The sequence below is a fragment of the Aspergillus pseudodeflectus genome (assembly GCF_044049435.1).
Source record: "Aspergillus pseudodeflectus strain CBS 756.74 chromosome Unknown BJX68scaffold_20, whole genome shotgun sequence".
Taxonomy (NCBI): Eukaryota; Fungi; Ascomycota; class Eurotiomycetes; order Eurotiales; family Aspergillaceae; genus Aspergillus; species Aspergillus pseudodeflectus.
This window is the reverse complement of record NW_027263796.1, coordinates 530,823-542,122: the sequence shown is the minus strand read 5'-3', so window position 1 is coordinate 542,122 and position 11,300 is coordinate 530,823. Positions and strand designations below refer to the sequence as shown.

The following is an 11,300-nucleotide window of genomic DNA, read 5'->3' as shown; positions in this document are numbered from 1 at the left end:
ATCCTTCTTCCTGGGCGGGAAATCGCCCTCAGATAATCAAGACTGGACTCCAAACTTAGAATCAGTACGAGCGTCAATACGGTTTGCAATTGCCACCGGCCGACTCGACGTCGCTTAACCATATAGTCGAACACAAATCACCCACTCTTCCCAACCTAACTCACACCAACCGCCTCGTGGCAGACACGGTAGGCGCGCTTCAACTGCCGAAGATGGGATGTTGAACACTTGGAGAAGCGCCTTCAAGCCAGCCTACTAACAAAACTACTAACCCACGAGAATCTCCTACGATCCTGATAGACGGCATGACATATGCTAAAAGTGAAATTGTACGGGCTAGAAGGAGACATGGCACCTGATAGGAAATGTACTAGTAACTTAGTGATAGTTGCCCTTTCGGCTCAGCCGCCGGGCGTTAATAAATTGTTTGTTTGTTTGTAGAGCCCAACTCTGTGGTTGTAGCAATCACACCACTTAGACTCGGTCTATATACACGAGCCTGTTTTTCCAGGCCTCTCCTAACGCCGGCCACGGCGCCTTTCCATGGAAGAACTCTATTAGATCGGAAGCATACCTCGCTCCGACAGCGCGTTGGGCATCTGCCTTGGATTCGTCAAACTTGTGGAAGAGGAAGCCAATATCTGTCAGATGGGAGGCCGGCCCCACTGAGGCTGTAACCGAGGCAGCAGCGTTAGCCGCATTCCCATATAGGGGTGTCTGCGATGCGTAAGAGATACTGAAACTGAGCCTCACCTGATTGATGTCGCATTGGTGCTGGCGCCATAATCCTCAAACAGTGAAGCTTCAGCGAACCGATCTTGGAGACTTCCATACTTGAGCCCTAAAAATTCGACGACGCTGTCGCCTTCTTTGCCGGTAATAGACCAAAGTTGGGATGCTCTATTGTAGCCATTTTTGCGGTACTTGACCTGGGATGTCGGCTGCAAGAAACTCAAGTACTTGAGTGAACACTTTGACCGTCTGGCAACCTAGATGCCCGTCATGTTTACTCATCTTCCCAACCGCGCCAAGGACATTCTAAGGAAACTGGGCACATTGTGCGCCCTGGTGTGGCTATCCCCACTCAAGCCTTTGGAGATGTCGGAAGTATCTTCGGAATTGATTCGTCCCCTAGCCACCTTGGTAGGAGCCTTGGCATTCGGTGGGGGTGGGTTCAAGGCGCAAGGGGCACGATCCTCGAGGCCCGCCCCTCATACTTTCTCGGAACCCCTTCTGGCTTGTCCCACAAAGCCTCGTTCGACTCCTTGTCGGGTCGAGGCGGCGAGAGATCTTGCAGAAACAGGCATACGCTTCTGGACATCATGGCTACCTATACCGTACCTCTCCTAATCGACGGTGTCGCACTTGAGACCGAAGAGACATTCTCTGTTCTTGATCCTAACGATGGAAGTGAGCTATGGAAGGCGTTTGGCGCCTCTGCAGTCGAAGCAGGGAAGGCCGCCGCCGCAGCGCAAGCAGCATTCCCCGTTTGGTCAGGCCTTAACTATCTGGAGCGTCGAAACCTTTTGAATAAGGCAGCCGACCAGATGGCTGAATGCCTTGACGAACTTAAGAACTACGCTACTTTAGAAACAGCAGCCGGTGGCGAATGGGCCGCATTCGATTGCGAGAACGCCGTCCAGGTACTCCGGGAAGTTGCTTGTCGACAATCAACGATCCAGGGTAATTTGCCCCCTTTGCTGGACACACAGTCCACCGCCCTCGTTGAACATGTACCATATGGTGTGGTTCTTGGTATTGCACCCTGGAACGCGGCTGCCTTACTAGGGGTACGTGCCATTGCCTTTGCATTGGCTGCTGGTAACACAGTGGTGCTCAAAGCCTCGGAGCTTTGCCCGCGAACACATTTTCTTCTGGGTGATTGCTTCCGCAAGGCGGGATTCCCACCAGGTGTTGTCAATGTCGTGGCACACAGTCCTGAGAAAGGACCAGAGGTAATCGGCGCCCTCATCAAACATCCGGCTGTGACGAAGATCAACTTCACTGGGTCGACCGCAGTCGGTCGCATTATAGCTGGTTTGGCCGCCAAGGAGCTGAAGCCGGTCCTTCTGGAACTTGGAGGCAAAGCGCCTTTGATTGTGCTGGATGATGCAGACCTCGAAGGTGCGGCTACCGCTACCGCTAGAGGAGCCAATCTCCATGCTGGCCAGATCTGCATGGCGACGGAACGGGTCATCGTGCTAGAGTCGGTTGCGGCTCGGTTCGAGGCAATCCTGAAGCAGACCTACGCCAAAATATACCCTCCTGGCATCAAGCATCAGGCTGCTGTGCGACCGTCCGGTGCAAGAAAGGTTCGTGAACTCATTCAAGACGCACTGGATAACGGCGCCGCTATTGTGGCCGGGTCGTCTGGATTCGCGGATTCCGCCAACCGGTCTGTGACGCCTATTGTCTTAAAGAACGTTCAGCAGTCACGACTGTATCGTGAGGAGTCGTTTGGACCGGCGTTGGCATTTATAGTGGTCCCAACGGTAGAGGAGGCGATCGCAGTGGCCAACGACACCGAATACGGGCTCTCTGCGGCAGTGTGGGGAAGCCTGCCCAAAGCCCTGGCAGTTGCCAGGAAAATTCACAGCAGGTGAGTAGTCTGATATCATTTTCCCCGCCAACTGACATGAGATGATGTCTATACTAACGAGGGGTGAAAGTGCGGTCCATATTAATGATTCAACGATCCATGACGAGCCGACACTGCCACATGGTGGAATGAAGTCGAGTGGATATGGCCGGTTTGGTTCATCTTGGGGCATCTCGGAATTCCTCACTACGAGAACAATTACATTAAAGGTCTGAAATGGAGGCCACCCCTAGAATCATGTATATAGGCACGATTCATGCTCTTTAGTGCATAACAGACATGAGAGATATACTGATCGCCCCGAGAACCAGCCCATGTAAGATTTCTCATCATTTACTAAGTTTCGTGGTTCCCGATTGCGCCATTACCCCAGAGCATCGATTCGGGGAAAAGTGGAGGTGGCTTGCGATTGTGATTATTCTGGAGTTCTCTCTGCCAAGAATAGTGACCTGCCAAACTGAAACGACCGCCCTGATACCATATTGAATGGCCATTGTTATCATTGATGGTCTCACTTACCATCAAGCCTTGTTCAATAGTGCCCAGTATTGCCACAGTAGTCATACAAGTAAGATGCGGTGCAAGCACTCCCAGACCTTGCAATGGGGATCGCCCAAGCTCCAGGCCGAACCCCGGCCCGGTTGAGCCAGCCAATCAAGCAGCCCGCCTACCCCGCATTCCGCTGGGCCGATACTTGGTCCCCCTCTCTTTTTTCTTCCCCAGCTTTGCCAGGAGTCTTTTCGAGCGAAGTCTTCGTTGCTCGAATGCCTTCCCTCCACTCCGACCTAGTCAGCAAGCCCAGATATTGATCAGAGCAGGGACATAAATCAAATCTTCAATGGCCCCACCACAAGAAGCGTGTCAGGAAGTCCAAGCTAGACGTCCTGCCAAAGATGATGCGAAGACAAGCGCACGGCGCTTCTACTGCCCAGAATGCGGAGCGACATTCGCCAGATCTAGCCACATGCGACGTCACCAAAGAACGCGTAGGTGATGTACTACCCGCTTAAACCCCGCTGACTCACGAGTTATTCGTTAGACCGCGCCGACAAGCCCTTTACATGCAGATATTGTCCTTTGGCCTCATCCAGAAAAGACGCAATCATTCGTCATACCCGATCCTTTCATCCTGGCCAACCTCTGGAGTCTAGCTCCAACGAAAACGAGCAGATTGACGTCGTCGACATCGAAATCGGCGCGTCGCATCAATCTCCCTCTGGTGATTGCACCATGCCAGAAGACTTTGTGCGTATGGGAGGACCAGTGGCCTCACATACCCCTATTATGGAGACTCAGTCATCCATTCAGGTGCCTCTTTCCCCCTCGCATACGAATTTGGGAAGCATAGCTCTCAGCTCATGGCTTCAATCCAACGGGGGCATCGCTGGTCTCACTCCAACTTCTCACGAGGATCCTCTCTTACCCGGGGGAGATACTCTTGGTTCGCCGCAAGTGGACTTTGGCCGTGCATTTGATCCACAATTCTTCGATTTTGACATTCTCGCACCCTTGGATCAGTTGGTAGATATCGGAGGCATGTTTCAAGAGAAAGGTAGCGTTCAAACAGTGACGGCTGCCTTGCCTCAGACAGGTACATCTACTTCTTATTACGAGAGGCGAAAGGCTCAGACCTCTCTGGGAATTACAGATGAGGCTCATTTACAAGCAAAGGCAAACCTGTCACGGATTAATGGACCAGAGAACCCTTCAAATATACTCTTTCCTTCAAGACCTGCCATGGTTAGGTTTGTGAAGGCATACTTTACGCATATGGCCCCATACGTACCCGTGGTACATAGACCTACTTTTGACGTCTCTTCGCTCCCCCGTAAGTGATTCTGCAGACTTACATTGTCAAAGTTGCTTCGATGATAACTAATACTGTGAATCTAGCGGTACTGTTGTTGGAAATCATGGCCTGCGGTGCTGTGTATTCAAACGAGACAGAAGTGGCAATGGCTATGCATAATAATGTACTCAAACTCCTTCTTAAAGTGAGTGCCCATATTCGTGTTTCTTTACCACGCCACATTTTGAGATAGAGCCTGTTGATCAGGCGAATGGTGGCCCATTCGTTAGCGATCGGTGCCACCCGAATCTTCATCCCGAATTTATCTCTTTTCAGGCCTGTGCTTGAGTTTGTTTTTATTTCTTCGGTCAGCTCAAACTATATACAGACGGACTAATGATTGGTAGAGCGAATTCACATCTGCGTGTGATGACGCAGGGATTGAGCTCAAACTGTCGCGACTTCAGACCATGCTGCTTGCAACTTACTTTGGACTTCTCAGCTGTGATTCATACTTAGAAGAGCGAGCAAGGTTCACTTTTCATAGTGCGATTGAGGTATGCCCAGTCGAATTTACTACTCATGGCCGCAGCGGTAGCTAATGAATTGTTAGCTTGTGGAAGCAGTAATCGAGAAGCCTGCAGCTCCCACGATGGAGCCGCGGAGGGCCTGGATATATCAAGAAACTATGAGCAGGTAGGTACTACTGTTGCTTCATTGACAGGTTCCTTTCTTATAAGTCCTAACATAACCTCAGATGCGTTTCTTGCAGTATAATAATAGCCTCGGGATACTTCTCAACATCGATGAAACGATCACTCAATATTCCGTACCTCGATTGCAAGTATCCACTACCTTGCCCTACATCGCAGTGGTCAAGAGGTGAAGCCAGCGGGGATACATCTGAACCAGCCATCTACAACTCCGAAGTAATGGAAGGCATAATGCAGGGGAACAGGCCTCCTTCTGGACTCAGCGAGTACGCTTTTCTCGCCATTGTGTGTAATATACGTTGTCGGATTTGTTCATTCGAAGGCTTTTCCATCTCTTGCCATCCAAGACTGAAGTCAACATTTATTGAAACAATGGATGCAGCGATGAATACGCTAAGCCAGGCGTGGTCACAAATTAACTACGAGCACTCATCCCCGCTCCACCGACACACGAACTCGGCAATGAATTCGGCCTTTCTCCATCTTTACAGCAGTCACGAACTATCTGGCATGAAAAGGCTATTACGAAACCCTGAGGTGCTACGGGATCCACAGGAGCTGTCGAGCCTCTTTGCCAGCCCCTGTTCCTCTGAGCTGAAGAGAGGTCTAATTTGCGCTGCTAAAACATTACAGCTCGACTTCGAGACAGGTGTAAATTACTTATGCATCACCGCACCTTTACAATTTGATCCTCTAGAAATTCACGCTTTTTGTGAGAGTGGTAAGTCCTGTCATCCTGGAAATGCTTGCATTCTCAGAATCATTCAGATTGCTAATGCCCTCCGAGCTCTCCTTCTCTTCTGGTACCTCATGAGCAAAAAAATCAACCCGAAGAAATTTGAATGGCACCAAGACATCAGTGATACGGTGGAAGAAGTTCTATCCGAGGTCAAGGATTTAGAAGTTGGGGGTCGAGTGGCGATCTTGCCTCTGGCAGCTTGTGCCACGATACTGGGTTCCTCCTCGGCAGTGTGGCGTCGTATGTCAAAGTCGCACTCATCAAGTCGTCCTGCCAGCTAACCATTGATCCAAAAAGTTCCACCTGCTGTTTGTCGAGATCTACAAAGGCTCATTGCGCAAGTCCATGCTACTTACCAATCACCTCTGGATCTGAATGTATGAGTCAAAAGTGTTAACAGTCTCAAGGACACAGAGCAGCCCAAACACTAGGTGTTCCAATGGTCGAGTCACTTTGAATGCGCTATACTTAGCCCAATAGCTGCGAAGATCTTATCGTCATCAGTCGACCACTTGTGGGTTGTTTAAATTGTTACGACTAAAATTCATGCAATTTTGGATGACTGGGCACAACCAAGTTCACCTTACCTCAACATTGCCAGTTATAGTCTAACGCACTTGGTAGATATAAATAGCAAGAAAATATGAGCGAAGAGTGTTGCTGACCAATTGATTCGGTCAGTGTTGATATACACCTGACCAATGGCATGTGCTCTTGTAGGGGACTGAAAGCCTCATATTAGGGCAAGGGGGTCTCGGATGGGTCATGCTCTTCATGTCGTCATCCTCTCCTGGATCATGATCCTGAGGTGGGCACTGGCTGCGAGACGCCACCAGAGAGCACAAAATCCGACACTCTTGGTATACGAGAGAGCACTGTATCTGCAGGCTGCGCGCCGGTGGCGGGAGACAGGATACTTAGTGCGCCAATTAAGGTGCGCTGGTGGTTTATCATTAATGTTTTCGATAATTTATCAATCATACACAGCCCGATTCAGCAAATTCCTACGTTCGCGCTTAAAAACACGCAGTGTCTGAGCCTGCCCGTCCCCGGTTTATAAGCCTCAACCACCGATTTTAACGCCGACACTTGATATCGAATTGTACGTACTTCCGCGAGGAAACTGGATGCAGCCATTGCAAGATTTTGGGCCAGACTATGCCCCGGACGATTGTTCCGGCGCCTGTCGAATATTATGTAAGAATCTTAGAAGGCGCGAAGGAAGGTTTGATCTCTAAGAGCTGCTATAAGCTTATGAGTTCTATGCTAAATTAAGAGTAACAAGGTATATCCCTTACTATTACTATCTCTACTCTTAAACTTATATAGACCATGCCCCTTATAGCAGAGTATAACGAGGATAAGGTTACTACAGGGCACAAGTGACTTATTATTCAGGGTAAATTATATAATATATAGAACTAGGAGGCTACCCCTCGCTTTCTTTAGAAGTAGTTATGCGCTGTGGAGGCAGGTAATAATTTGAACATATCTAGTAACTGCTGAAGGCTGATAAGAGGAGAGGAAACTAGTCTCCTGTCTAAATTAAAAGGTAGCCGCTATGCCAAATAAGTCTTCAGGCATAGCTCGCTGCACTCGGAGATTCACGGGCGTTGTATGGTGGCGCCACTGTCTGGTAGTTGGGAGCGTCCATAAGAACGACAAAGCCTAGTATAATTCCTGTTCTTGCTATAAGGATGCCTAGAGATTAATCTACTTTCTCGGACGTTAAGTGATGGCGCTACAAATAGATCTTAGTTATGAGTATCACAAATTCTATGGCGCCATGATTAATTGGGATGTATTCATCCAAGAGAATCATGAGTTCGACATTATTCTGAGGGTCAGGCCCCTCTTGGTTCCCGCCAGATACCAATCGCGCGCTAAGGCGAGGAGCACATCACCAACGTCCGTAAAGGGCGGATTGCGCGGGCATGTCGGTGGGGCGGACGATGGGACCTGGACGACCCCACCCAACTCTGCAATTCCGAGCACCTGGGCTTCCCTTTAGCTCACTACGTACCAACCAACATGCATAAGACCAGATCATCATCTCTTTCCTACCTACACACCGACCAAACACCTTTTCAAAACAATGCAATCCCCGCTTCACATAATAGTAATCGGTGCGGGCCTCTCGGGCCTCGCAACAGCCATCTCCCTCGCCCAGTTCGGCCACAAAGTGACAATCCTTGAACAAGCACAAGAACTAGCAGAAGTTGGCGCGGGGCTGCAAGTCACTCCAAACGCCTCGCGTCTTCTTAAACACTGGAATCTACCTGAGTCTATTTGGAATTCTGCTGTTGAGCCCAAGTCGCTTACCGTGCATCGGTATACGGGCGACGTCCTCGCGCACGATGGGATGTTTGACGCGCGGATTCGAAAACGATATGGCGCGCCATTTATTGATGTCCATCGGGTTGATTTGCAACAAGCACTTTTTAACAGGGCGAAGGAGCTAGGTGTGCGTCTTTATCTTGCGGAGAAGGTAAAGAGTGTACAGGATAATTCCTCCTCCAACTCTTCTTCTTCCGGAAATAAGAATAGCTGCATAACGGCAACAGTCCACACCGAGTCCGGAAATAGCTATACAGGCGACCTTGTCGTCGCTGCTGACGGGTTGTGGTCCCGCTGCCGCGAGTGTCTGCTTGGCCAGAAGGATAATCCCCTTCCAACTGGTGATCTCGCATACAGAATCGTGCTAAGTATTGATCAAATTAGTGATCTAAAGCTCCATGACTGGGTACGCAACCCGCAGGTGCATTTCTGGATTGGGCCAGGCGCGCATGTCGTTGCGTATTCAATACGTGGAGGGGATATGATTAATATTGTGCTTCTTGTGCCGGATACGCTTCCACCAGGCGTGTCAAGGGAGGAGGGCTCTGTTGAGGAGATGAGGGCCTTATTCTTGGGGTGGGACCCTATGTATCCTTCACTCTCCCCTTCTATAGAAAACTATGTGGTGCGAGATGCTAACATGTATAGTCTTACACAATTTCTCTCCTATGTTGACAAAGTTGACAAGTGGAAGCTCATGCACCGTACGCCCCCTTAACCTACCCATCTACCCTTCGCCGCACGAACTAACCCTAAGCTACAGACGCCGAAATGACAACCTGGATCAATCACTCCTCAACCCTCGTTTTCGTGTACGCCATCCCTCCTCCCCTTATACCCCCCTAACAGTTTACCATCCAATCTAACCAATACCCCAGCGGTGACGCCTGCCACCCAATGCTCCCATACCTAGCCCAAGGCGCAAACTCCTCACTCGAAGACGGCGCCGTCCTTGGCGGGCTCGTGGGGCACATGAAGAGCAAGTCGCAGCTCCCCGCGATTCTGCGGCTGTATGAGACACTAAGGAAAAAGCGCGGAGAAGCTATTGTGAGGGAGACGTTTAAGCAGGTGCGTTACGTTACCTACCAGTTGTAGAGGAAAAGGAGGATTGGGGGCAATACTAATGTTGACATATTATGTAGCGCCATGACTTCCACCTCCCCGACGGCCCCGAGCAGGAGAAGCGCGATGAGATTTTCCGCGCACAGTTGGACAAAAATGGGGAGATTAGCGGGGCGTTTCCAAGTCGGTGGTGCGTATGCTTCTCTTCTTTCCTTCTCCTTTAACTCCCATGCTTGAGTTTCATATATCGGAAAAGAGAATTGTGCTGATATCAAGTAGGACATGTCCCGAAGTCCAGCCCTGGCTGTACGGGTACGACGCCGTGAAGGAGGTTGGGGATACTGTTGCGAGGAATCCGGAGTTGTTTATTTCAAAGGTATAGATCGTGTTAGACCGAACCGAAGAAGGTCATAGTGGTTTCAATATATTATGCGGATTCTAGACTGGATCGTCAGCTGTTTGTAAGTGGGGCTTTCCTAACGACGACGAACACTCGTTCGTTCCAATTGATTGCCCAGGAATAGCCAATTCCCCAATTACCACCCTCAATGCGGGTGGTCGTATCTATCATGACTTATCCCAAATGTGCCCCACAGTCCTAACAGCATTTACAGTGATTGATTAAAACTAGTCTCCTATCTAAATCAAAAGGTAGCCACTATACTAAATAAGTCTTTAAGTATAGGTCGCTACACTTAGAGATTTACGGGTATTATATAGTAGTACTACTATCTAGTAGTTATAAGCGTCTATAAGAAGAATAAATTATAATTCCTATTCTTACTATAAGGATGCCTAAAGATTAATCTACTTTCTTAGATATTAAGCAATAGTATAATAAATAGATCTTAGTTGTAAGTATCACAAATTCTATAGCACTATAATTAATTAGGATGTATTTATCTAAGAGAATCATAAGCTCAATATTACTCTAAGGGCCAGGCCCCTCTTGGTTCGCGCTAGATACTAGTCGCGTTAGCACGCGAGGAGCACATTGCCAATGTCCATGAAGGGCAGATTGCACGGGCATGTTGGTGGGGCGGACGATGGGACCAGGTTTGGCCCGGGCCCCTCTACCTAAGACAATTTGACAGGCAGTTGGAGAGTGATACTAGTACCTGAACGGGCGAGGGGCAATAAGCAACCAATCAGGCTGGAGCAACTGGCTGTGTGGGCTGGCTGAATGCGGCTCGAGGCCCTGGCTGGGCGCTTGTTTGCTCCTTCCCAAGTCGACCCAGCTGAGATTCCAACTTCCAATTGATCTGTTGTTGTTTTTCCTTTCCTTTCACCTCCTTTCTTTGAACCCGCAGCAGGTTTTCTCCCATTGAGTTAGAGCGGACCTTTGCCCTAAAGTCGGCCTCAGGACCGTGTCGCGCCATGGCTTATGAAAAGGACTCTACGGTAGTCCCTTAAAAAAGTCGGCGAAAACGTTTACAAAGACAGCGACGAGGGCATCAACCAGAACCCAAGCCATAATTTCAACGGCTTGGTGCCCAAAGCCGATATTCAGGTAGCCTCAAAAGAGTATATATATGAGGACGACCAAGAGGACGTCTGGTCCGTACGCGAAGGACGCATTGCCGATACCCGGCTGAATCAAATAGCACGTGCAATCAACGATGACAACGCCTTGGCCCTGAAGGCTCTGCTACCCACTGAATACAGTGATGAGGCATTCTTTCCGGGGTCTCGCGGCCCGCTTCTCAAAGCGCCAGAAGACCTGACTTTGCAACGCGCCACTGCTTTGGTATGGGCATCCGCGGCGGGCAGTGTAAATGTTGTCGAGGATCCTCTAGACAGAGGGGCAAATGTCTTGTCCGAACGAGGGAAAGTGTGGTCGGAGAAATGGCCCACAAACTACTGCGCAGCTTTTTATCTCGCAGCCATGAACGGACACGCACACATATTGAAAATTCTCCTCGAAGGTTATCCAGAGCTCTTGGAGGCTCGAACCGTATGGGGCCAGACAGCTCTGTTTTTGGCAGCGCAGGGAGGGAACCTCACTGCCGTGGAAGATCTACTTGCAAGAGGTGCGGACCCTGCAGCAACAGACCCTTTTAA

General features: G+C 49.6%; 3 protein-coding genes across 3 annotated transcripts; all 3 read left to right on the top strand.

Annotated features, from left to right (window-relative positions):
• Positions 1–1,322: 1,322 nt before the first annotated feature.
• Positions 1,323–2,814, top strand: BJX68DRAFT_275795 (aldehyde dehydrogenase; the record flags this gene model as incomplete). The annotated part of the gene is made up of 2 exons (XM_071047924.1): positions 1,323–2,599; positions 2,670–2,814. The coding sequence occupies 2 exons, from the start codon at positions 1,323–1,325 to the stop codon at positions 2,812–2,814; spliced, it is 1,422 nt and encodes a 473-aa protein (XP_070899415.1).
• A 519-nt stretch (positions 2,815–3,333) lies between these two features.
• Positions 3,334–6,375, top strand: BJX68DRAFT_237079 (uncharacterized protein). The gene is made up of 8 exons (XM_071040124.1): positions 3,334–3,585; positions 3,639–4,427; positions 4,493–4,593; positions 4,796–4,945; positions 5,002–5,084; positions 5,146–5,822; positions 5,889–6,080; positions 6,138–6,375. The coding sequence occupies exons 1-8, from the start codon at positions 3,438–3,440 to the stop codon at positions 6,221–6,223; spliced, it is 2,226 nt and encodes a 741-aa protein (XP_070899414.1). The 5' UTR covers positions 3,334–3,437; the 3' UTR covers positions 6,224–6,375.
• A 1,560-nt stretch (positions 6,376–7,935) lies between these two features.
• BJX68DRAFT_275794 (uncharacterized protein) lies at positions 7,936–9,621 on the top strand (the record flags this gene model as incomplete). Its single annotated transcript, XM_071047923.1, has 7 exons — positions 7,936–8,335; positions 8,405–8,765; positions 8,826–8,881; positions 8,941–8,989; positions 9,056–9,245; positions 9,320–9,433; positions 9,496–9,621. The coding sequence occupies 7 exons, from the start codon at positions 7,936–7,938 to the stop codon at positions 9,619–9,621; spliced, it is 1,296 nt and encodes a 431-aa protein (XP_070899413.1).
• Between the last annotated feature and the right edge of the window lie 1,679 nt (positions 9,622–11,300).

Excerpts from the sequence above, each read along its gene's own strand:
- BJX68DRAFT_237079 (XM_071040124.1), top strand. The coding sequence starts at position 3,438 with ATGGCCCCACCACAAGAAGCGTGTCAGGAAGTCCAAGCTAGACGTCCT. Across the intron at positions 5,085-5,145 it reads TATCAAGAAACTATGAGCAG|ATGCGTTTCTTGCAGTATAA; the intron begins GTAGGTACTACT and ends ACATAACCTCAG. Across the intron at positions 5,823-5,888 it reads TCACGCTTTTTGTGAGAGTG|CTCTCCTTCTCTTCTGGTAC; the intron begins GTAAGTCCTGTC and ends ATGCCCTCCGAG.